At 41.0% G+C, this 24,336-nt stretch overlaps 1 protein-coding gene and 1 long non-coding RNA gene across 3 annotated transcripts; both read left to right on the top strand.

Moving 5' to 3' along the window:
* The first annotated feature begins 428 nt into the window (after positions 1-428).
* LOC310663452 lies at positions 429-3,075 on the top strand. The gene is made up of 2 exons (XR_014504493.1): positions 429-645; positions 1,555-3,075. It is a non-coding gene; the product is annotated as an uncharacterized lncRNA (long non-coding RNA).
* A 1,499-nt stretch (positions 3,076-4,574) lies between these two features.
* Positions 4,575-22,662, top strand: LOC310663329 (albumin-like). Of its 2 annotated transcripts, none has more exons than XM_083411111.1 (15): positions 4,575-4,827; positions 5,981-6,038; positions 7,902-8,037; positions 9,109-9,320; positions 10,083-10,215; positions 11,576-11,673; positions 12,925-13,054; positions 14,197-14,408; positions 15,397-15,529; positions 15,962-16,059; positions 16,787-16,925; positions 18,785-19,008; positions 19,244-19,376; positions 20,694-20,750; positions 22,495-22,662. In XM_083411111.1, exons 1-14 carry the CDS (start codon positions 4,743-4,745, stop codon positions 20,739-20,741), a joined length of 1,839 nt encoding a protein of 612 aa, XP_083267237.1. In that variant the 5' UTR covers positions 4,575-4,742; the 3' UTR covers positions 20,742-20,750; positions 22,495-22,662. The 2 variants fall into 2 exon arrangements, with proteins under 2 accessions (XP_083267237.1, XP_083267238.1); XM_083411112.1 differs by having other exon boundaries at positions 4,639-4,827; positions 22,499-22,662.
* The last annotated feature ends 1,674 nt before the right edge of the window (positions 22,663-24,336 follow it).

The following is a 24,336-nucleotide window of genomic DNA, read 5'->3' as shown; positions in this document are numbered from 1 at the left end:
GCTTCACTATGAACAAGATTGTCAGAATTTTGGATTACTTCAAAGGCTTCCCAAATTTGTTGGATGAGGGGTGTCAATGGAAGAAAAAACAGGTGTTTTTATTTCATATGAGCCAAATTTCCTCTTTTAATAGTCTCTATGGACATAACAAACACTCTTGTTGTAGGGATGATTCTGAAAAGCAGTTACCTCGAAGGCATTTTTTCACATTATTCAGTGGCAAACCCAAGACTGTCAATGGCAAAGGAACAAGAAAGAGGGAAACCCCATGTGACATCGTGATTATTGCTTGAATTTATATCATCTGGTACTCCATGGAATGTTTTTACATGTAAACAGTAAAACACATACAAACATACCACATACCCATGATTCTTTTCTTTTGAGTTTGATTAGACTCCTGGGAGTGATGGAAATAAATATGGATAAAATTCCTTGCAGCATCTCCTTTTTCCTTCCGCCAGTACAGAGAAAAGTAAGAGAGAGAGCCTCTCAAACAGCTATGGAGAGAAAAGGATATGATACACAGATGAAAAGGCGAATCACAGTGGCTACCCAGAAAGAAAACACAGGTCACAATCAGGCACAAAAAAGAAACATGTAAAAATGCATGAAATTACCCAAGATCTACCTGTAAACAGCTTGGTAAGTCAATCTCATGGTATACTTTTCAGTCTGTTTGCTGGTGACCTTATTAATAAAAAGCAAGTTTTATTCCAAGTGAAACATATTTATGGATTCTCTAGTCCAAAGTCTGCAAAGTTTAGATGTGCAGAAAAGTCACCATGTCATCAAGAATGGTACCATTTCATTCAATAAAGAGAATATTATTTTCAGCACTTCCTTATTCCCCTAGGACATTGAAGAGAATGAGTCAGTCTGACCCTCTTTCTTTATGCATACTGGAAACCTGACATGGGAAAAGACATACAGGGATTGCCCCCAAAGTCTGCCACTACCCCTTCCTTGTTCATAGTTGCTGTGGGATGTGCGCCCTATAGGGCGAAAAATACGGTATTTGTCTGAAATCTGGAAGGTTTCTTACCAAGCAGCGCCTCTCCCATGTAGGCTATTTTCTAACCGTTTTCAAAAAAATACTATCCTTCTGAAATTTGGCAGAAATAGTGGCTTCAGGGTCACCTTGCTCAGAATAAGATCCACTTCTGCCTAAAAATAAATAGACACTTCTTGCCTTTCAACATCAAATAGAATCTCTCGTTGGACTGTTTAAAATGTTTCCTAAAACATTATTTCTGTTGAAAAGTTAACCCACACGTGGAATAATTTTATTACGTCTACTAGTTTTTAATTTTTGTTGTGTTATCTGGGGGGGTTTTCCAGGAGGGAATACAATATTCTATATCAAACACTTAGAGATTTTACATTTTTAACAGACTATATATTTTGTTAACTGAAGAAACAAAAATTATTTATTAAACAAGCAATGGTTTATTGGTGACCTAAGTCAACCTACTTGATCACATTGGGGAACATGCGTCAAAACATTCTCCTCCTCCTCCTCCTCTCTAAAATGATTGTGCCATCTCTTTGCAGGTACTACATAGCCACACAATGTTCAACCAGTCATCTAGAGTGGTGGAATTCCTTCTGCATGGATTCTCTGATACTCAGGAACTGAAGACATTTCATTTCATTACATTCTTGATCCTTTATCTGATTGCTGTCACTGAAAACCTCATCAACATCACAGTCATAATTTTCAGTCCTCAGCTTCACAAACCCATGTACTTCTTTCTAGCCAATCTGGCATTCCAAGACCTTCTGTGATGAACAGAAAAGCATGTGTCAAAATGGCAATCAGTGCATGGATTACTGGGCTTATCTATTCCACATATATACTGGCAGTACATTCACAATTGAGTTCTGTTCTAATGACATCAGTCAGTTTTTCTGTGAAATTCCATAGTTATTCAAAATTGCTTGCTCTGACTCATATCTCATCGCATTTTGGATTATTTGTGTTGGTGACTCTTTGGCCTTTATCTACCTTACTGTAATAGTTTATTCATACGTTAAAATCTTCAGTGCAGTTCTAAAAATTCCTTCTGCCCAGGGAAAAGAAAAAGCCTTCTCAACTTGCTTGCCACATCTTATTGTAATATCTTTATATTTTGTTAGCGGTTCATTTGTTTATCTGAAGCAAAGCTCTGTGTCACTATCATCAAGTGACACAGAGCTTTTGGATCTTGTTGCTTCTATGTTCTATTGCATGTTTCCACCAGTTATGAACCCATTAATCTATAGCATTAGGAATAAGGAATTGAAAACAGCATTATGGAAGTTGAATGCAAATCTCTTCTACCAATTCTTCCCCAATTTCTAATGGCCAAAACATGGATTACCTTTATATTTCCATCAAAAAAACTAAAAATAATTTCTAAACATTTATTATACATAAATCACTATTTGCATGCCAAATGTAATCCTTTGAAGAACACACTTTCTAACTAACAACAATTTCTATATTTGTTTTCCTGTGCTCTATATTAAAGAGTGGATTTTTTTTTTGTCAATTTGCTTATTTTGTACTTACTATCTCACACTGTTTTCTGTTTGTTCTGCTGCATTGTGTCAGATCCATGGTAAGTCAGAACTATATTTTTCAGCTTGATTATATGCATGCCTTTGCAGATGTGGGTCCATATTGTCCTAATAAAGCAGATTTTCACCAGCAAGATCTGTGCATCTTTGAGTGGGTGTAGTTGTCTTTAGACTCATGTGAGTTGAAAGAGATAGACCCATGAAAAGTGGTTTTTCTGGATTCACAAAGTTGCAAAGATTCTGGCAAAGGAGCTACAAACTACCCACCAAGTCCAATTTTTGCTGTAGAATTGGTAAACCATACCAGAAAAGGGAATATCTTTTTTAACCAGGAAAGGCAAGAAAGAATCTCCTTTTTTAAACTGAGGACACATTCCATCAAATTCTATACTTGATCATCGCCTGCACCTCTTACTAAATCCACTCATTGCTGTCGACTTTGTTATCAATCTTTGCTATCCTTCCTTTATGAATTGTAAAATACGTGGCTAAATAAAGTGTTCAACCAGGAAAGATTGATATATTGTGTTAATGAAAAGGCTCCTTCTTCAGCTTCACCTATCCCTATAGAAACTAGCCAAGGAATTTGAAAGTCTGAGGGACCCTACAGGGAGGCCAAAAACATATGCTAGTCTCCCCATTGCCATCCCATGGACAGCAGGAAGAAGATCCATGTTAGAAAATGCATTTCTCAGATACTTAGAACCAGCATTTCAAGGCTTGCACAATTTCAAGCTGCCGCTCATTGGGAAAGGAGGGACAGGTAAGAGTCCAAAGGGTGGGTAGAGGAGGCAGAGGCACAGGAGAACTATCCAGGGGGAGGGACCAGTGATTTGTGGGGTTCTGTGCCACTTGTGAGGCAGGGAGAAGAGGAAGAGGCTAGGCAGGCAGAGACAGGAAAACATAGAGGTGGAAGACACTGACTCGGGCTGTTTGAATCTCCTCAGCTCCTCTCCCTGCCTCCAAGGATAAGGAGGGGTTTAAAACAAGAGGAGCAGGTGGAAATGTACACAGGGGGAGTTTCCGGTTACTTCCACATACCACATTAGAAGAGGGGGTTTAAGTGTGCTGGAGGAGGCAGGGTGTGCAGATGCTCCAACTGCTTGTCTCAGCAGTTGGAGGTGTGCCTCAGAGCAGAGGTGTGAAGAAGCAGATGCCCAGCTAGCTATTTAGCAGGAGTGCCACATGTGATTCTCACACCTTAGGAGCTGAATGTAATCAAGTGGTGAAAGACAGAGAGAGAAACTGAAATTGGTGGATTTGTTCATTTCTATGTAAACAGGAAGTTGGATTATATTATATTTGCTCAGTGCTGCAGGGAATCATTGCTGACTTTAGCTGAATATAAAAGAAATTTATGTAGTAAATTCCTGCCCATGGCCAGGAAGGGCCTCCTCAACAAGGAAGAAAGAAAGCATATCAATCTAAAGCAGTGTCTGTTGAGACACATTCAGATGTTGTCTAAAATAACAATACAGGGTTCACTGTTTCTTCATTACGTGATTAGCCCAAAGCGCTTTCATTTTCCCCTCTAATGTAATCAAGACCCTTCAATGCATCATTGCAATAATAATTTGATGGAAAGTGAGAGCCAGAAAAAAGAAAGTTCTAATGAAATTCTGCCCCGCCCATTTAACTGGGTTGCCCCAGCCACTCTGGGTGACTTCCAACATAATATAAAACACAGTGAAACATCAGTGTGGGATGGGAACAAAATAAAAATAGTAGGATTTCTGTCATCAGAAGACAGCTGGTCTGAAAATCTCTAGCTCCACTAGACATTTCTTTTCTGACTTTCATAGATTAATGAATAAGATTCCAGTCTGGATTTTCAGCCCCTGTTCTGAAAGGGCAAATATTTACTCTTCAACAGCCTTGAGAACAAATGTCACACACGATACCATTGAACTTAAGCTCTTTAAATTGACCAGGCCCACTCACATCAATTCAATTCACCTTTGGACAGAATATTGATGGGGGGGGGGGAGTTGACCTAAGAGTTATCGGGTAACAAACAAAGTTTGCATTACCTCCTGGGAGTCTGATAATTATTAGCAGGAGTATTTCTGACATTCTAATTGGGAATGTGACAGTAACCCAACATGCATGCACAAAAGTATAAAAAGCTCATCTACCCATTTGCTGCTTTCTACATCCCAGCCCCTCAATAATTTGAAACTATGAAGTGGGTCACATTAATTTCTTGTCTTTTTTTGATAAGCTCGGCTGAGTCTAAACAGCTGCCCAGAAGGTACCGGGATGTAGGTATGTTGTGGGGGTTTGTGATAAGTTTGTTTTTTAAACTTATTAATTTTGTGCTTATGTATAATATATGCATAGTTCTATATCTATCTATCTTTCTAGCTAGCTAGCTAGCTAGCTATTTGGAATGGTCAGATTATTGCTGGCTTCATTATACTATTTTAAACAAAGACTAGGGGCTCAGTCCATTGTGAGGTTTTCCTGTGCAAAACTCATTATTATTATTATTATTATTATTATTATTATTATTATTATTATTATTATTATTATATCCTTTTGATTTTAACATTTATCAGTTTAAAAGTATCATTGATTCTTTATAAAGTGCACAATAAATATGGTGTTTAATAATACATAATAAAGTCATTAAGGCTAAAAGGCCTTTAAGGGTGTCTCCACCTGGTACCTTTATAATCCTTTTTAGCTCCCTGTCTGTAAAGCAGCAGAGAGTTCCACAGTCAGTTCCTCTCCAAACTAAGAGTTAGTAACTTTGGACATGGCAAAGAGGAAGCATTCTGGGGGCATGTTGCAATATTTGCAATCTTTTGTGGATATGTTGGCTGTTATCATATGAATTGATATCCACATGTATACGACTGTTACGTAAGAAACACTTCTGTATATATAATAAGGATATGCACCAGCCTCATGATTAAGTTTGTATATGGATATTTCACTCCAGGAAGTCATCCACCTTCTTCTGAAATTTGCCTCTGGATTCAGATCTGATCTGCTTTCTGAAAACTGAAGCACTTTTTCTACATTCACTATTATGGGGATTCAAAACAAATATAAAATACCTTCTCCCTCTGACCACCCTCTTCCACGCCATAGTGTGGTATTGACCCTATACAGCAGAACCCCAGTTTTCAAACGTAATCTGTTCCGGAAGACCATTTGACTTACGAAACGTTTGAAAACCAAGGATCAATGGGCAGTTGGCAAAATCCATTGAAAAAATTGAGAAACGCACCTCAAAAGCCGTTTGACTTCCGAGGCACGTTTGGAAACTGAAACAATTACTTCTGGGTTTTCACATTCGGCTTCTGAATCGTTTGGCTTCCGAGATGCTCGAAAACTGAGGTACCACTGCATGGTAAACTGCCAATGGTGTGAGATGTCTCAATTGAAAATTTGATTTTTGTATTCTTTACAGGAGACCATGACACCTTCAGACATTTCATTAAAATAGCAGAGGGTCAGTTTCCAGGCATGTAAGTATTTTCAGATGGTTTTCCTTGATATGACCTCCAGTCTTCACATGCAAAAACAAAAAGGAGTAATAAATACAAAGGCTATTAAAGGATTAATACAGGCATCCCCCCCCCCCCTTACATGGGTGTCACATTCCCGGACTCGACACGTATATGTGGAATTGTGTAAAATCAGGAGGGTGTTGTTGAGGGAGACTGTGGCGTAGCGGGCTCCCTCCATGCCCCTCCCCTCCACCCCCACCCCCTGCATGCCCACCCAGATGGCACTAGCATACGGTTCGTCGCTGATTAAAAGTACATTCTCAACAATGGTGTGTTCATGTTTGTTTTAATTCCCATTTGCTTTTAACTTGTTTTTATCTTTTTTCACTTTATTGTTTGGTTTTGTGTGTGTGTGTGTGTGTGTGTGTACATATATATTTCAATTACAGTCCAATCATTGCCTCATTATAACAATACCAAATTATTATACAATTACTAATACCAATCATTCAAATACTGAATTATATAATTTAGGTGGCCCCCCACATGCTAGATTTGATGGTTTGATTATTTCTTTATTTCTGTGTTCCAAAATCTTATTAATTTCAATTACATTCCAGTTGAAATAATAATCCCTTATACAAGAACTGCAATATTAATAACTTCTATTCGTGTTGACACATTAAATGAACTACAAGTGAGGCACTCAAATTATATTCTTGTTCTTCCTGTGTGTGGCAATTATTTTGTCCGTGGTGTTTCTTCCTGACCTTGTAAAATGATATGTCTATCTTTTCCTGGATATTGCTGTTCTCCATCATGCCTTGGGCAGAGCTAATATCCCATTGTTGTTTCAGAAATTTCTCCATTGCTCCATAATGTGCTTTGTTGTTTTGCAACTTTAACAACAGCTGCAAAAATCACTCTGGCCCAATAAATAACCTGTTTTCACCATTTTCACCCTCTCAGCCGGGGAAGAAGAGTAGTCTGTCAAACTGCAGATGACTCAGTAATGAACCTTGGCAAGCTCGCAGATTTCTTTCATCCTTTCGTTCAACTGAAGATAAATAAGCATTTATACTTCCAATTAAATTAAATTCCAGGTCCTTTTAGCATTGTTCAGTTCACACCATAGATAATAAAGGATGGTGAAGACTCAGCTCTAAGTTTCCATCGTAACCCTTCTGCAAAATAGAGCTTCCCTCCCTTTTTCCTTTTTTTACACACACACAGTTCTCTTTAATGTTATAGTCCATATCTATAATCCAGTTTCACCCCTCCTCACTTGCACATATATAAATTGAACTAATATTCAAGAGAGGGTTGCCGAATCATAAATGTAGAGAAACAACTTTATTTCAAGAAATTGTAGGCTCCCCTCCCTCCACACCGTCTTTTGCACTGAATGAAGTCTTCTCTCAAGTTCAAACCTCTCTTCATGACTTTGCAGCTGGTTCTGTTCCAAATTTTATGATCTCATCTCTTCCAGCACGTTCCTGTACTTTAGTTCAAATTAAGCCTCTGCTTCTTAATGGTGGAGTAGGATAGTTATCAGCAGGCAAAGTGCTTTTGCACTCAGCGCCTCCCTGCCTCCCACATTCCATGCCAGAGCGAGAGCCAAGTATTGAGATGAACTGCGAGTGAAGCCCATTCCCCCCTGTCCCTGAGGGGAACTGGGAAGATTATCCTCAATCATCCTTGTTTTTCCTTCACCAACAATCTCCTAATTTCATGGGAGCTGCCTCCATTAAGGCAGACCGGAACTGGAGGCTGGTTTTATATTTTTATATTGTAAACTGCTGTGATATATATTTTTATGATACAGCGGCAAATAAATATTCCAATAAATAAATAAATAAATAAATAAATGTGTTTTCCCAGCATCATCGGCTTGTCATCTCAGAATCTGCAGAGAGCTTCATACGATGAGGTGGCTAAACTGAATGACAATCTTGTACAGCTCGCCAAGAAATGTTCTAGTGATGATCAAGCAACCCCAGATTGTGAAAAGCCTTTGGTAAGCCTTGGGACCTAAATTTGAAGGTTATGATTTGAAATATTGGTAAATTGCATAGTCTGGAGTCCTGGACCATCATGGATGCTCTTCTGATTGATTATGAAATTAAATGACCAAACCGGGAACTTTAGACAGAAAACATTCCACTTATAAAGAAACTAGTTTATGTAGAGAGGCATGCAACAGTCATAAATAGGGGACATACCTGGTTTAAAAGCACAGAGCTAGGCATATTGGATCAGACAAAAGTCTGCCTAGTATGCCCGGTTGTCATAAGGTGCTTGTTCTTAACAATGTGCACTTGGCAAGGCATATTGGTAGCAAATGTGCGCATTGATGGTAATATGGCCCACTGCTGAGCTAAGCTCTCTCCTGACAACCTGCCACACTTAATTACAATTTTTTTGATGCAGGGCAGTGCCTTCCATAACATGTAGCTCTGGAGAAATAGTAATTAATTCCCCATTGGTTCTCTCTCCTGCCTGGATAAAGAGGATTCACCTTTAATGACAACTTGATTTGCAGGACACACCACAGTGTGGATGCAGGTCCCTAACTGAACAAATCAACAAATGTACACTCTTTTACCCAGAGGTGTTCACACATGTGTAACATGCGTTTCTGTGTAGAGAAATAGTTGAACTAGTACAGTTTATCACATGTGATTTTCAATGACTGCCTTTTCTAACTATGAACATAGTAGTTGAGTTACACACTTTTTCCCACACTTATACATGTGCAGAGGAACTTGTACCCGGGTTCAGTGTAATATGTGAACAAACATGTGAAACAAGTTGTATTAGGTACTATGCATGAAATGTTGTACTATGGTGGTTTATAAACTAAACTTGACTTTTCCATAAAACTATCTGGAAATTGTCCTTCTTTAAATCTCTTATAAAATATAAACTTGATCATATAAACAGCTGCCTAGATGCACTTAACAATGGCTTACAATTTAAGACAACTATACAGATGTCCCCTAAAACATGTGATATTTGATATAACTGCAACAAGTAAACAGGCGAGTGTATGTCTAATAAATGAAAACATTTTGCATCTCTCCTTCAGCGTACTGTTTTTCTGGATGAAATTTGTCATGAAGAAGGTCTTGCAGAGAAATATGGATTTACTGAGTGTTGTGGCAAGGTTGATCCTGAACGAAATGACTGCTTTCTAACTCATAAAAATGAAACTTCTGGATTAATTCCTCCTTTTGTAATGCCAGATGGAGACAACTTATGCAAAGTATACCAAGATACAGGAGTTGAATTTCTGAACAAGTAAGTCAATTGAGTTGATGTAGTCATTTTGCTGAACTGGTTCTCCTTTGGGGGAAGAATGAAAATAATGTGTAACATATGACTTTCCCCTACAAATCAGACGCTTGCAAATACTCTCACCTATTTCATGCAAGATGTTAAAAATTAGATTGGAGCTGCAATAAAATACTTCAGGGTTAAATCCAGCCCCCCATGTCCTCTACCAGGATTTGTTGATCCACTCCTTTCTTCCCTCACCTCCAACACCCAACATTATGTTACTGCTGAGCATACTCAGTCCTCATTGGGCTGTTTTCTGTGTTTGAGTAGGAAGGCATTGCTTGCATGGTTTTTTTTGGGGGGTGGAGGGTGGGGACGGAGTTCCTTCTTTTTGGACCTGTGTAAGCCATGGGGTCCTACCAATCATGTTGGTGCCTCTCTCTTCCTTCTCACTGGCCCCATTTTGAGACCATAGCTATCTGGACACAGTGTTTGGGTTTGCAATTAGAGGAAATGACATGTAATGCTACCTATATATACTGTATGCTGTCAAATTTCTTACCTTGAGGCCAATGGTTAAGTGGCCTAACTGAGTGCCTGAGTATCCTGTGTGGCAACTGGAATCTTTTCCCCTTGTCATTCTTTTCAGTAACATAGGTTTAATAATTGTCCTCCCTCTCCTTAACAACAGCTTTAATTATAAAGGATCTTGGCACCTCAAATTTTTCCTTTTTTTTAGAGTAACTGCAGTCCAGATTAATGAAAGTTTCCTTTTTGACCCAGTTACTACTATGAGCTTTCCAGAAGACATCCTTTTGCAAATGTTGCCGTACTCTATACGACAGTTAAAGGGTTTCAAAAGGTACTGCAAACTTGCTGTCTGGAAACTGACAAGGATGGCTGCTTCAGAGAAAAGGTATTTCCTTTTAGCCCACATAACACCTCAATATTTTATTTAAAGACACTTCCATAATGTATTTCATACCCTCTAACATTTCTCCAATGAAAATAGAGACATCCTATTCAATACTACTACTACTACTACTACTACTAATAATAATAATAATAATAATAACACTTTTATTTTTTATACCCTGCTTATCTGACTGGGGTGCCCCACTTACTCTGGGCGGCTTCCAACACATATAAAAACATAATAAAACTATACAGTGCAGCCTTCAGATGTTTTCTAAAGGTTGTATCGTTACTTATCTCATTGGCTCAGGAGTCGTATAACTCCATGCCCTCCAACATCTCTGATGAAAATAGGGATGTCCTATCAAACCCTCCAACATTTCTTCGATGAAAATAGGGACGTCTTAAGGAAGAGTGGAACATTCTGGGATCAGATCAGAAATCAGAATGGCTTCTGTAAATCCAGGACTGTCCCTGGAAAATAGGGACACTTGGTGGGTCTGGTATTTCTGCTAGATAGATAGGGAGCTGTTTTACATCTTCTCAGAGCAGTGGTCCAGGGTGGGAACCTTCAGCCCCTGAAGCTGACTGTGACCCTCCAAGCTTCTCCGTCTTGCCCTCAGGATTCTCCCCATGGTACAAACACTCCCCAACCACCACCACCCTACTGGCCCTGTTTCACACTGGCTGAAATGTGTCCCTGAATTCCGATAATGCCTCTTGCTTGCCAAGATGAAGAATACAAAGAGGGGGTGCGCGGGCGGGCGCACGCATGCATGCACACACACACACAGAGAGAGAGAGACAGAGAAAGTAGCCTACTGTACACAGGAAAAACTCACATTCATTGTTCCACCCACATTGGCCTCTAGACCCACCCACAATTGGCATACAGAGACCCAATAGTTGCCCAGAAGGGAAGGTGGCCCTTGCCTAAAAACATTTACCCACTCCTGATCAAACCAAATACTACCTATTTTGACAGTTACTTTTCCAGGTTTCAATTAGGAGTCTTTCCCTTCCTCTGTTTTGTTTATCTAGAAATGGCAAACAATGAGCCTGGAAATACAGTATAAGGCAGGTGCTTTCTCACTGAAGTGCAATTCCTCCCACAATTCTTTCCGAGACTTTACTGGATATGTTTATCAGAGCAGAAGTCAGAATTCTGAAAGCTTGGATTCATCAGGAGATATAGATCAAGGAGAATGAATTCAGTTCAATTAGTTGTAAACCAGCTGTAGATTTGGTTGCCCGGTATTGGTTGGGCCACTATCAGAAACCCTTTGTTTTGCTTTTTCTCCAAGTTGCTCCTTGCAATGAATTAATTTTCATTGCTTTGTATATGTTGTTTTCTCTGACAGTTGCCGGCTGTGAGAGAGCAAAAGAATTATGCCATCGGATTGCAGAAACACACCTGTTCCATCCTGAAAGAGTTTGGGAAAAGATCCGTGAGGTTTCAGTGAGTCTGGGTGCTTTCTCTTTTTGGGGGGATGGTGGTGTGACATTAGCTACATGGATGATCAAGTATTCTTGAGAATTACAGGAACCTTTGAGCACAAATTAAACTTTTTCAGGTATCAGAAACAATTTCCCAAATGAGGCTCATTTAGATATATCTCCCTGCTCAGCATCTCTTTTACACAGCAGTTTCTTGGAAGGCCTACCTGGGTGGTGAGATGCTCATAGAATTGTAGCATTGGGGAAAAGCAAAATGCATTTTATTTAACACACACAAAACACATTGCCATAGTACTGTAAGCCTCTGCAATTAAAACCATAAGGTGCTATAAGAAGAGAGCAGAGGCATCTGGTCACATCCACCCCATTCATTTAAGGCACACTGAAAGCATGTTGCTTCCCCCACAAAGAACCACAGAAATATTGGATCAGAAAAGAGCAAAACAAAAAACAAAACCCCTATATTTAACATTCCCCACAGGAATTTGGATTGTGGTGTGCTACTGAAAGGTGCCTGGGGATGTAAAGAATTATAGTTCTGATGTTTCAGTCAGCAAAGTCAATTCACATGTTTTAAACCCTCTTAGGTTTTGTTTTCTCTTTATTTGTTTATCACGTTTGCATCAACATTTGGTTTATTAGATTGTGATTCAGCCATTCAAACGTAAATGTAGCCAGTGATATAAATAGGGTCATGTGTACACTTTGGTTAAAGGATAACAATCCCCAATGGCATTCCAGGATCTGGACTGAGAATTAGGCAGCTATTCCAAAATTTCCATAGTATGGTCTGCTTTCTGCTAGTGGTAAAAAAAAAGTGTAATGTGTCATGTATGACACTGAAAATGACCAGGAGTAAAGTTCTTGGGCCCTGGCATTGTCTACTCACATTAACCAATAAGTGATAAAAACTTTCTTTCCAGAAAAAAAGCTGTGATTATCAGGGTACTGAATTACGCAGCCGGTGCAAATTTCTGCAGCTTTCATCTGCTTGTATGAAATAGAAGGAAAGGAACATGAAGCCTTGAATGCAACTGTTCAGAAGTGTGGTACTGTAGGTATATAGTGGACTACAGGACACAATATGAATAAACTGCCAGTGTTGCTGGGAATAAATTCTATATATCTCTATATATATCCATATCTATCATCTATCTATCTATCTATCTATCTATCATCTATCTATCATCTATCTATCTATCTTTGCATCTGTCTTGAAACAATCTCAACATTTTGTTTGCTTTCTTTCCAGGGAAGTTGCTGAGCTGAGCCGGAAATTCCCAAAGGCAGACTTTCCTATCATTCTCAAGTTTGCTGGTGACATTGTACACATCCATGAAGTGTTCTGCAAGGGTGATACTCTGGAGTATGTCCTTGATGTTGTAAGTTTTGTTAATTTTAATGTAACTTACTTCAAACCAAGAATAACATGGATGTTGGCATTGTCTAGTCATAATCTCCAGATTGGCCCAAAGCTTTATGGGAAGAATTCTGGCCAGGGAGCAAATTGGGGGCTTTGCATAGCCTTAGTTAAATGACTTTGAGCTGTGAAGAACGGAGGCCTCACAGAATACAAAAGTGTTCTCTGGTGAAAACACCATGAGTCTCAAACAGGATCCTGGTGGGGCTCTCCCTTGCTTTCTTCTATACTACACTGGTTGTTTGACAGAAGATGGAGCTGCTGACCTGCTCCTTGCTTCACTTCACATAACAGTGCTCTAATTGGCTAAAGAATACTATTGCTTCTTCTACCTCAGCTGGGGTCAGGTGGCACCAGGGGCAAATCAGATTCCATTTGAGTGTATAAAGCTGTGGACTCTGACCTATTTTGCTAATGCGAGCATTTCAGTGATCAGGCACACCAAGCTGCTCTTTGTCAGCTTGAAAGCTCCTGCCTTAAAATAACTACCGTATATTTTGCTCCATAAGATGCACTTTTTCCCTCCTAAAAAGTAAGGGGAAATGTGTGTGTGTCTTATGGAGCGAATGCAGGCGGGAGGCAGGCAGGAAAAGCCCCCAAGAGCCACACGCATGCTCCGCATGGCTCTTGCAGGCTTTTCACCAAGGAGGGAGAAGGGCAGCCCGTCACTGACTGGCTGTCCTTCTCCGACCTCGTAGAAAAGCCCCCAAAAGCTGTGCACTCTTTAAAGGGAATGCGGCTCTTGGGGGCTTTTGTGGGAGGTGGGGGAAGGGACAGAGGGCAGCCCCTCAGTCCCTTCCCCCACCTCCCGGAAAAGCCCCCAAGAGCCGCACTCCCTTTCATGAGCCGTGAGGAGTGTGTGTGCGGCTCTTGGGGACTTCTCCCTCCTGGGGAAAATCCTGCAAGCGCCACACACACGCTCCATACGGCTCATGAAAGGGAGTGCTGAGTAGAGCCCGGGATGCATACAGGCTCTGCTCAGTGCTGCCTTTAAAAATATTTCTTTTCTTGCATTCCCCCTCTAAAAAATAGGTGCATCTTATGGCCAGGTGCATCTTATGGAGCGAAAAATACGGCAGTTATTTCTGAGCCTTTTTCTTACAGGCAGATTTGATAGAGTATATCTGTACCCATCAAGACACTATATCTACTAAAGTGAAGGACTGCTGTGACAGGGAACTGCTGGATCGAGAAGAATGTCTCATAAATGCGGAAAATGATGACAAACCTGCTGATTTGACTCCCACTTTCAAGGAGTTTGGGGTTAAGGAAGTGTGCCAAAATTTCACGGAGAACAAGGCTACTCTTCTAGAAAAGTATGGTATAGAGAATTCAGATTGGTCTCAATCCTAACTCTATAAACTCAGTTGCCAAGCATACTGAGAGCAAGAAGAACGCATGTGGTATCAGAGGGGAAAGAGGAAACGTAACTTCATTATCATGTGATGGATACTTTGTAACCTACAATTAAAAACCAATCTGATTGCTTCCCATGATCCCCCCCACCCCTCTGAGGAGAGGGTAAAGGTTTTTTAAAATTAAAAAAACTACATTGAACAGCTAGGTGCACAGTTCCTGCTGTGCTCTATCCAAATAGGGCAAGGAGAATGTTCCTGGAAGTGACACCATGTGATCATGTAGCATTATTTTCAGAGCAATTCTGCAGGGGAAATAATGGCTGCCCCATGCAATGGTGCCAACTTGGGCCCCAGACTGTGGCTTCCCAGCGTGGGGGCAGTGGATCCCAACAGAGGCCTTTCCCAGTTGCTGCCACAGCATTGGAGTGCCAGAGGTAAGGCAGTGGGCAGCAATGGCAGGCAGCACACGGTGGTGGGCAGCAGCCAGTGACAGCTGGTAGTGGAGGCCAGGTACCCACAGCAAAATTTTTGTGGGTGCCCAGGCCCCCAGGGCCCTCTGGAGTTGGCATCAGTGGCCCTAAGGGTCTACAAGAGACAGCCCCCCCCCTGCCCTCATACAGTGTACCTAAAAACCATGCTACCTTATCACTTTGCAAAAATTCCTAACTTTTGTGGAGATGGATGCTCAAAGTCTAGTCCTGATTTTAATTTGCAGCCCTTGAACCTGGTTTTAGTTTGCAACTCTCCTGCGGCTGCAATATTGAAGTTATATTGATAAACAAACAAACAGCAGCAATAAAATTTAAATACCCAACTTACAGCGTTTGCCTAATGAATTGCTAAGTTGATGTATTCGAAGTACTTTCAACACTTTCTACGTGTATTGCTATTATTGTTGTAGATAACACAACATCATAATCACCATGTGTTCTTCCCTGTGTTCCAGGTTTGTTTATGAGACTGGAAGGAGAAACCCTGAGTTTTCTAAGCAGCTGGTGTTGAAAGTTGGCAGTAAATATGAGGGTTTGTTGGAAAAGTGCTGTGAAACTGAGCATCCTGAAGAGTGCTTTCATCAAGGGGTGAGTTATGTGTCATCTTCATGTAATTAATAGCTTCATTTGAAAATAAATAAATCCATGTGTTAATTTCAGTGAGCAAACAGATCCAAGTCCCAGATCTTTTTGTTCACTGGAACTGACACATGGAGGGTTGTTATTATTGTTATTATTATTTTAGAACTGAAGCTTTTATGCAGCTAAAGCTACCATTCCCTATTAAAAGTGGTCACCTTAAATGATTCACAACGTGCACACATTTAACTTGTGTGCATTCAGCTTTACATGCTTGGCAAATTACACACACACACACACGGGGTGGAAAGAGGACAGGCATCTGGGGGGAAAAGACTTTGACAATCACATCTGCCATTGAACCCAGTGTGTTTTGACTGTATGAGATTTTGGTTTTAGGCACTTTTCCAAATATTTAATAGCAGTTATATTTTCCTTTAGGAAGGAGAGCTAAGACAACACGCTGACAATACCCTGGAAACACTTAAGATGCACTGCAATCTGTATGAGAAAGCAGGAGACCACAGCTTCCAAAATGAGTATGCTCTATTCTTTTCAGATTATAGCTTGTGAATAGGGGTCAATTTAGTTGGGCTAATTTAGTTTTAGATAACCTCTTTGTAGAGACAGAATGCAGAGGATGGATACTTTTATTAGAGGCAATAAAGAATAGCTTTAGAATTCTCGAAAACAATTCATGTGGATGGATGTTAACCCAAAAGATGTGGGGTGGGAAGGAGAATATGGGCATGATGTATGAGGCACAAAGTCTATAGCTGGTGTATCTTGACATGAGGATGGTGTGGAATTTAAGCAGACCTAATTAGAGGAATCTATGCTACGCAGAAACTGAAATGAGTCTGAAATAAAATCTGTTGGCACAAAGAAACAATTGCTGCCTCCTACTCCCATTTTGAAGGAAAGGAAAAAAACAGCGGTTAACTGTGTTTTGTCTGCATATGCAACATCAGCTAAGTTATATGAACTTCCAGCAGCTGTGTATCAAATCCAGGATAGTGATTAATTTGTTTGTTTGCATAGGCACACAAGACTTTGTCGAGATGGGGAGAACTCTTAAATTGAAGCTCCAATGGTCCCAACAGTGCAGCCCTAAAAGTGACTTCACTTGTTCCAATAACCTGTCAACTTGTGGAAGACAATGCAGTTTTCTGAGTCCTTGAGCATTACTGCAAACCCCCACCCCTGACAAGGGTTGCATCCCAAATTCTCATTGACTAAAATCTTCTCGGTTATGGTTCTTTGCAGAGTCCTTGTCCGTTATGCGAAGAGAGCTCCAGAGATGGCATTTGAAGAATTGTACCAGTACACAATGAAATTCGCAGGTGTTGTTGCCAAATGCTGTAAGGAGGATGACGCACACATACTGGTGTGTGCTGATGAGAATGTAAGTATTTTATCCTCCTTATTGGCCTCTTTCCTCCATCCACATTTCTTTCTCTTTCAGCAGGGTTTATTAAATACTATTTTAAATGTAATGTCTTTGAATTGGGCTCAGATAAAAACAAGCAAACAAATATGCACTAACTAATAGTGGAATAATTAGGAATGGGGGAGGAATCCATTTCAAATTGATTTTTTTACATGGAATTTGACAGTTCTGAACATGTTCTAAAACTTATTTCCCATAATGTAACCTGAATGTGACCTAAAGGACAGGGATGTTTGACAATGGCTTAGATTTGACTTCTCCCGGTATGTCTACAGCTGACCCACTTACATATATGTTGAATGTTTCTTGGCTGGAGAACCACACGCACCCTTGGGAATCCTCTTGGGTCTGCATGCCTTCAGTAGGTGTGGCCACCCTGCACACACATCTCTTCCACACAAACTTATAGGACAAAGAGTACACACACACACACACACACACACACACACATGGCACACACAGTTCATTTGCTGATCAGTAAAGATCAGTTGAGGGCAGAATATATTCCCTGCACATCTGAGAATGGATGAAAGTAGAAATCAGCCCTTGCATTCATATCAAATGTTTAATAGGAGTAGGAGGAGATCAATTCCATTCCCATTGTGGCAATGTGCTTTTTGAAGAGCTTGAAACCTTTCTGCCCATCCGAATGCCACAGTGAGGGTGAGAATCACTTTATACCCATTGGTGCTCTCCACAGTTTATTTTCTAAGGGCCATATTACAGCAGACAGAAAACTGGATGGGTGTCAGGCTTCGGGGAATCAGATCCCTCCCCCCGGTGGCAGTAAATAAGCAGATCAGGTGAAAAGAGCGTTCTTACCAGTAAGTTTCTTTAATAATCACAGCAAGAGACAAAGAAATGCATATCTCTCTAGAAATGGCATTGGTCCCAGTAAAGGTTCACCCCCTCCATCCCCATTAATCTACATCACTCCTGTGTCAGGTAATCTGAGCTTGTTGCCAGTGAGCTCTCTGTTCTATCACTCTCAAAGCCCGTCTAGTCTTAGGTGAAGGAGGGGGGTCAAGAATGCTGTCCAAGGACACTGAATCTGCCAGCTGTCTCTCTCCTGGTGTTTCCTCTTCTAGCCATTCCTCACCCAATATTTCCCAACTTTTCCCCTCTGGACTATGCCCCTCTGCAAACCACTGTTCCAAATCAATACTGTCCTCCTGCCCTTGGGAAGGTTCAGGAGAAGGGGGCAGCAGCTCCAACCATTCCTCCTCAGTCCAACCTCTGGCAATGGGGGATGTTGAGTTACTGAGGAAAGTTTGGTAGCTTGGTAGTTCACCACTGTGTGCTAGCCAAAACTGTGAAAAAGCATTCAAGACCTCAACAGCCTCTCAACTAGCTTACCATTGTGTATCTGATCCTTCAGTAAGTGTGCTACCTTATCCAGAACAGGCTGACACGCATACCTGGATTGGTTGAAAATATAGAATTTCAGGTGTGTGTTGTGTGGTGAAGTCTGTTCATTATTGAATTTGTTCTGTAGTTGCCAGTGCAGCTCCATTAGACTCCCCCCCCCCCCACCTTCCCCAATTTCATTGCTAATCTTGATCATGGCTATTAGTGTCTATCTTCCTATTATTTATATTCACTTGGTATTGTAATTTTATAGAATTGAAATAAATTCAGTGCATGTGGCAATATGGGATTGTTCAAGCTTTTAGCATCTCACAAGCACCGTGTCTTCAAAAGTTACATCACTTGCATTCATTGTATTGAAATGGTGGCTAATTTATGTGGCAAGCAAGTTGCTTTGATCACTCTTCTGTTCATCAAAGATCAACATATCATCTCTCTTTCTCTAGACAGACCTTTTACTAGGAGAAGTATGTCAGCGACATGAAGTTAAACCACTAAACAAACAAATGCACAACTGCTGTGAAGATTCCTATGAGTTCCGCCGGGACTGCTTTAGCAATTTAGGAGTAGATCCAGATTATGTCCCTGTACCATTCTCTTCTGAACTGTTTACCTCCCACCAAGATCTATGCTCCGCTACCCCAGATGAATTGCTACTAAGGAAGCGAAAGTAAGAAATCAGCCCAATAATTAGTTGGCTACTTCAAAGCAATCCAGTACCTTTAGCCTTCCTCACCTCTGTTCCTAGCCACAAAGACCTGTCCTTTATTCAGTCTCTACACATATTGCCATTCTGAAACTCTCCACCTTGCTGAAATCATGAAGGAAACAACACTTGATTTCACTAGTATGAGAGACACATGCAGCTTATGCTTCCAACCTATCACTCACTGTTCTCATTGCAGGCAGCTTGTCCACTTAATAAAACACCAACCCAATAGCACCACTGAGCAAATAGCAGAAGTGACTGGATATTTCACTACCATGGTGACACAATGCTGCAAAACTGAAAATCACGAGGAATGCTTTACGACAGAGGTAAACTTCTTAGAATGACAAATGTCTGGGACAGTTTCTTCTTCACTGACAGCCTGACAAGGCTGAGGCCAAGTGCTTGATTGCGATATGAGTACCTCCTCCTCAGTGACAAGAATGACAAGTAGCTCTCAGGGTTGTGGGTTGTGGTGGGGACAAAAGAAATGAGGGAGAAAAGCTCCATGTTTTGAAAGTGGGGCTCTGGAAATATAGCGTTGCAATTGCTATTTGTAGCTTTAAAAAAATAGAATGAGGCCTTGGGTGGAGGAAGAGTATGCTGCAGGGACTAGCATGGCCTAGCCGAAGGCTGCACCGGACTGCATGGCATCCAGAGACATGTGTGACACTGCATGCCTTGTGAGTGACGTCACACACATGCAACGTATGATGCCCACCCCACCCCCACCCCAGTCTTGGGGGCAACCCAACACCTCCGGTCCAGGAGGATACTATTGTTAGTGCTAACAAAGGCCTATGAAAAAGTCTAGTAAGAGCAATGGTGTCATGCTCTTCTGGTTCCTCTACCAACATGGGTCATTTGTCAGGGCAACCGAGGCAGATTCAGTTTCAAACCTGGGTCTGAACCCAAGTTGAAATGGGTCTAGATTTCCTCTTGGAATGCCTGCAGCTGCTTTGACATTACCCTCTTGAGTACCTTGCCGCCAAAGGGGGCATTTGCAACCAGGCAGTAGTTGCTCACTACAGTAAATACTGTCATAAGAAAAAATGTAACCTGATCAAGCATTCTAGAGAATGTGATGGAAAAAGAGATTTCACCAGTTCCAGTCCAATATATTTTGTTGCCTGGAGTTTGCTTGTCTTCAGCATTCCAACCCCACCCCTACCCCCACACGACTCTCCTAAGGTTTCACAGCACTATTCAAACATCAGTTCCTGTCCTCTTCTATCCCCCCTGGCAGAACCAGGTCAGAATTTCTCTCTTGAAGAGAAAGAGAAACTGGTATTGCATGTAAAAAGTATGCCCACCTACATAGGAATGTGGTTAGGATGGGATGGTGTGTTTAGCAATGCAAGGCCAAATTTGGAGGTTGAGGTGGGAGCAACAGGAGCTTAGAAAGAAAACATGGTTGAATTTGAATGCTCTAGAAATATGCAATTGCAATCACCATTTTTGCTATAAAATTAGTGGGAGGCTGTGGGTGGAGGTTTTAAGTTTCTTCAAGGTGCCGGAATAAGCCCCTGTATCATTCACAATAGACTACTAGAATTAAACTGGCACAATTGTTCAATGCAGAGATCTATGGTCAACTTGGAGCTCTTTCTCTAGGAATGTCAAAGCGTGTTTGTCATTTCTTCCAGGGTCCAAAACTGGTTGAGCGCAGTAGAGCTGTTTTTGGAGAGCAGTAGCCATCTCAGGTGAGCTGATGTGCAAGCATGGCTTGTGTGAAAAGGTTTAACTAAATCAACATTGACAATGTAGGATGAATGTTATCTGCCACTACTTGCAGTGAAAGTATTACATATGAAGGGCCTTGCTTAACCTCTGTTCTTATTTATGTTATACCACTAGCCAAGGTCTGGAGTATCTATTTATAGCCAGAACATGGCATTATGACAAAAGAATGGATATTTGAACCACTCAGAATGCATGTCTTCATGATTAACACTTGCTCCTCTAGGATACAGAGAGACTCAGATTCTGGGGACCCATTTTATTATCTCAGATATCTCAAAGAGGATCATGCCCTGGAGGTTCTATTGCATCTATCACATATTTGCCTCCAACAAATAAAACTTTCAGAGTTTTGAATTATTTCAGAAGCTTGCACCCAGATGAGGTATATGTGCCAGCTCCTAGAGGCCGAGGCAGTTTCAGCCCCCCCCCCCCATGTTTTTGTTTTGTTTTTGTTTTTGTTTTGAGGAGTCCAGGCCCCCTCAATGTTCAGAGGGCTTTTGGCTCTGTCCCCGGCTCCTCGCGGTGTTGCATACACAATGTCAGGACGTTGCACAACATTGCACATGTGACATTATGTGCTCCTGGGTCCCCTCAATCAAGGGGGGCGGGCTCTTGAGAAAATAGTGCCTCTAATGAGAGGTAACAAAGAGGGGATGTATATAGAGTCATACCTTGGTTTTCAAATGCCTTGTGACTCGAAGGTTTTGGCTCCCAAATGCCACAAACCCAGAAGTGAGAGTTCTGGTTTGCAACCTTTTTTTGGAAGCCAAAACATGGCTTCCGCAGCTTCCGATTGAGCGCAGGAATCTCTTGCAGCCAATCGGAAGCCATGTCTTAGTTTTCGGAAGTCAAACAGACTTCCAGAGCAGATTCCGTTCAATAACCAATGTACAACTGTACACACAATAGGAACCAATGCCTTTCTCACACACACCCCTTTTATGTCTACAGCCGTAGGGAGGCTTCTCCAAACCAAATACTTAAAGGCCTCTGATTATGCAGCAGCAAACCCACATTTGCCAACAAACATACACTCAGAGGTAATCCAAGTATAATACACAGAAACATAGTTCACACTTTACATTTTCAAGTGTACATTCTGGTCTTACCTCCCTCTCAAATTTTCTACCTGATTGTCAGTAGGGCTAAAAAATTTCAATCTTGGGCTTTTAAAACATACTACTTGCTACTGAATTGCTTTGTAGGTTGCTTAGTTCAGTTTGCCTGTCCAAATATACTTATTCCTAATTTATTGCTCTTTTTTATGCTTTATATCCTCTCCCTGCCCTTGGAGTACCTTTCATTCTTAAGGCATGAATCCTGGAAAAATTCAGAATAATAGAAGCAGGGTTTTTTCCCAGAAGGGCATGTCAAATTCTCCCCTTCATTATTAGTAAAAAAACAAACAAACAAAACCAAGCAAAACCCAGCGATCACTTCTTTTTCCTTTGACATAAATGGATAGAATTTGCTGAAGTAGTTGTCCATCCAGGGTGAGTTTAGTCTCCCAACTTACAAGAAAGTACACCAAGTGTGTGTGTGCTGGGTGCCTTTAAATTAAAATTATTGTTGTTTCAAAATAACGGGACTGTGTGAACTGACCACTAGATGTGAAATGAGGGGTACCTCGTTTTCTCTAAAATGTTCTGCTTGTTCTTATTTGATTGCTGCAAATAATTATTTGCTGTTTTCTTCTTGCTCAAGAAAGGAAGAACGCTGGAAATAAAGCTTAAATAAGCTCAAACATCCTTGGTTGCTTCTTCACTTGTGATGCATCACCTTTCTGATTCACAGGAAACAAGGATTTGATTCTTCCATAATCTTCATCTCTCACTATAGTTTTACTGTTGAGAGTTAATAAAGTGTTTAAAATCTTCCCCTGTTGCAGTACAGTGATTCAGTTAATTAAAAATATAACATATGGGCTTGCGTGTGTGTGCATGTGAAAGGAGGTGGTGTGTTGGAATTTGGGAGCACTCTGTAACTATTGGTACCAAGCAGACAAGCAGAAACCTGTTTCCCATGGACTTGCTGTCTCTATTTGACTATTCATCCCTAGAGTGTCTGCTCTCCCACATCTGGGCTTTAATCATGGTGTGTGCAGGGTAGGGCAAAAGGGTCAGAATGAGTCAGAAACTCTGAGCCAGATAAATCTTGCAACTGTTGGAAGCACGAAGAAGCTGCTATGTTCCTTTAGAGCTGAGCATTGAGCAGGGATGGGGAACTTGTTGCTCTCCATATATTTTTGGATTCCAATTCCCATCATCCCCAGCTAGCATAGCAAATGTCCGAGGATGAAGGGAGTTGTAGTCCATCAGCAGAGCTGTAGCTAGGTGATCTTGCGCCCTTGGTAGAACCATCCAGATTGCGCCCCCTAGCCACGGACAAATTAGCTCTTCTTTTCACCTCTCCTCCAACCCACCCTCCTCCACCCATTCAATTCACCCTCTATTTAAAACCATTTCTTATGAGGCAATAATCAATATTTATATTTATGGGCATATTTTTATCTGATTTAGCCCCACCCCCACCCCATTGCATGTGCCCCTGTAAGGGGCCCACCTCACCACTCCCTAGCTAAGGCCCTGTCCGTCAGCATCTGGAGAACAACAGATTCCTCATCCCTGGCTTTGTGTACCTCAGCAGGCTGCATTGCTTTCTTCTGACCTTTACACCCCTTCCAGATCCTGCCTCCTATATGGATATGGTGACTCCTTTACTGTTATATTTCCTCACAAAGCAAAAATATAGAGCTACCATGTCCACAATGCATGGCAAAGTCCCACTACGTACTCCAAGTGAATTATTCTTTCAGCTGATAAGAAAAGATGGTTTTGCTTTGTATTCTAATTTGGGGTAAGTAGAAATAGTGGCATTTATGGTTTGAGTAAACTACTGAACTGAAATGCCTAGTTTCAAAATTAGAATTTTAAAAAATGTAAACACACATTATTATTATTGACCACACACTATGGAAGACCAGGGTCATTGAGCGATGGGCTTGCATTTGCACCCCTACATCCATTCCTGGTTTTCTGTATTGCACAATCAGAATAATGGCCTGAACACGACCACAGTTGTTTCAGTCTGGGGATTTTTTTTCTGATGTGCATAGGTTAGAGGGGAGATCCCTATCACAATCCTGTTTCGTTATCTCATCCCAGTACAAGTTTCCAGAGTATGTTGTTAAACATCAAATATTTACTCTTCAGCAGCCTTGGATGCCAAGAACACAGAACTCTTCTTTGAACTTGGACTCTAACTAGTGATCCATTGCCATCATTTCAATTCAGCTTCGGATGAAACATTAATGGAAGGGGGAGGGAGGTGGTATAAAAGTTATAGGCTGATGAAGAAATCACTTACTGCATTATTGATTGGACTAACTTACCAATGTTATGTGTCCTGCCAATTTACTTTGGCAGGCAAGCCTTCAGAGAGAGAGAGAGAGAGAGAGAGAGCGAGCAAAGCAATATGTAGACATTTTGCTGCCTGTGTGAATGACAAGATGCCTGCACCTCTATATAGATAAGCAGGATGGAGTGG

Source organism: Podarcis tiliguerta (assembly GCF_965153285.1).
Source record: "Podarcis tiliguerta genome assembly, chromosome: 13".
Classification (NCBI taxonomy): Eukaryota; Metazoa; Chordata; class Lepidosauria; order Squamata; family Lacertidae; genus Podarcis; species Podarcis tiliguerta.
The sequence above is the reverse complement of the archived record's forward strand: the minus strand, read 5'-3'. Positions and strand labels throughout refer to the sequence as shown.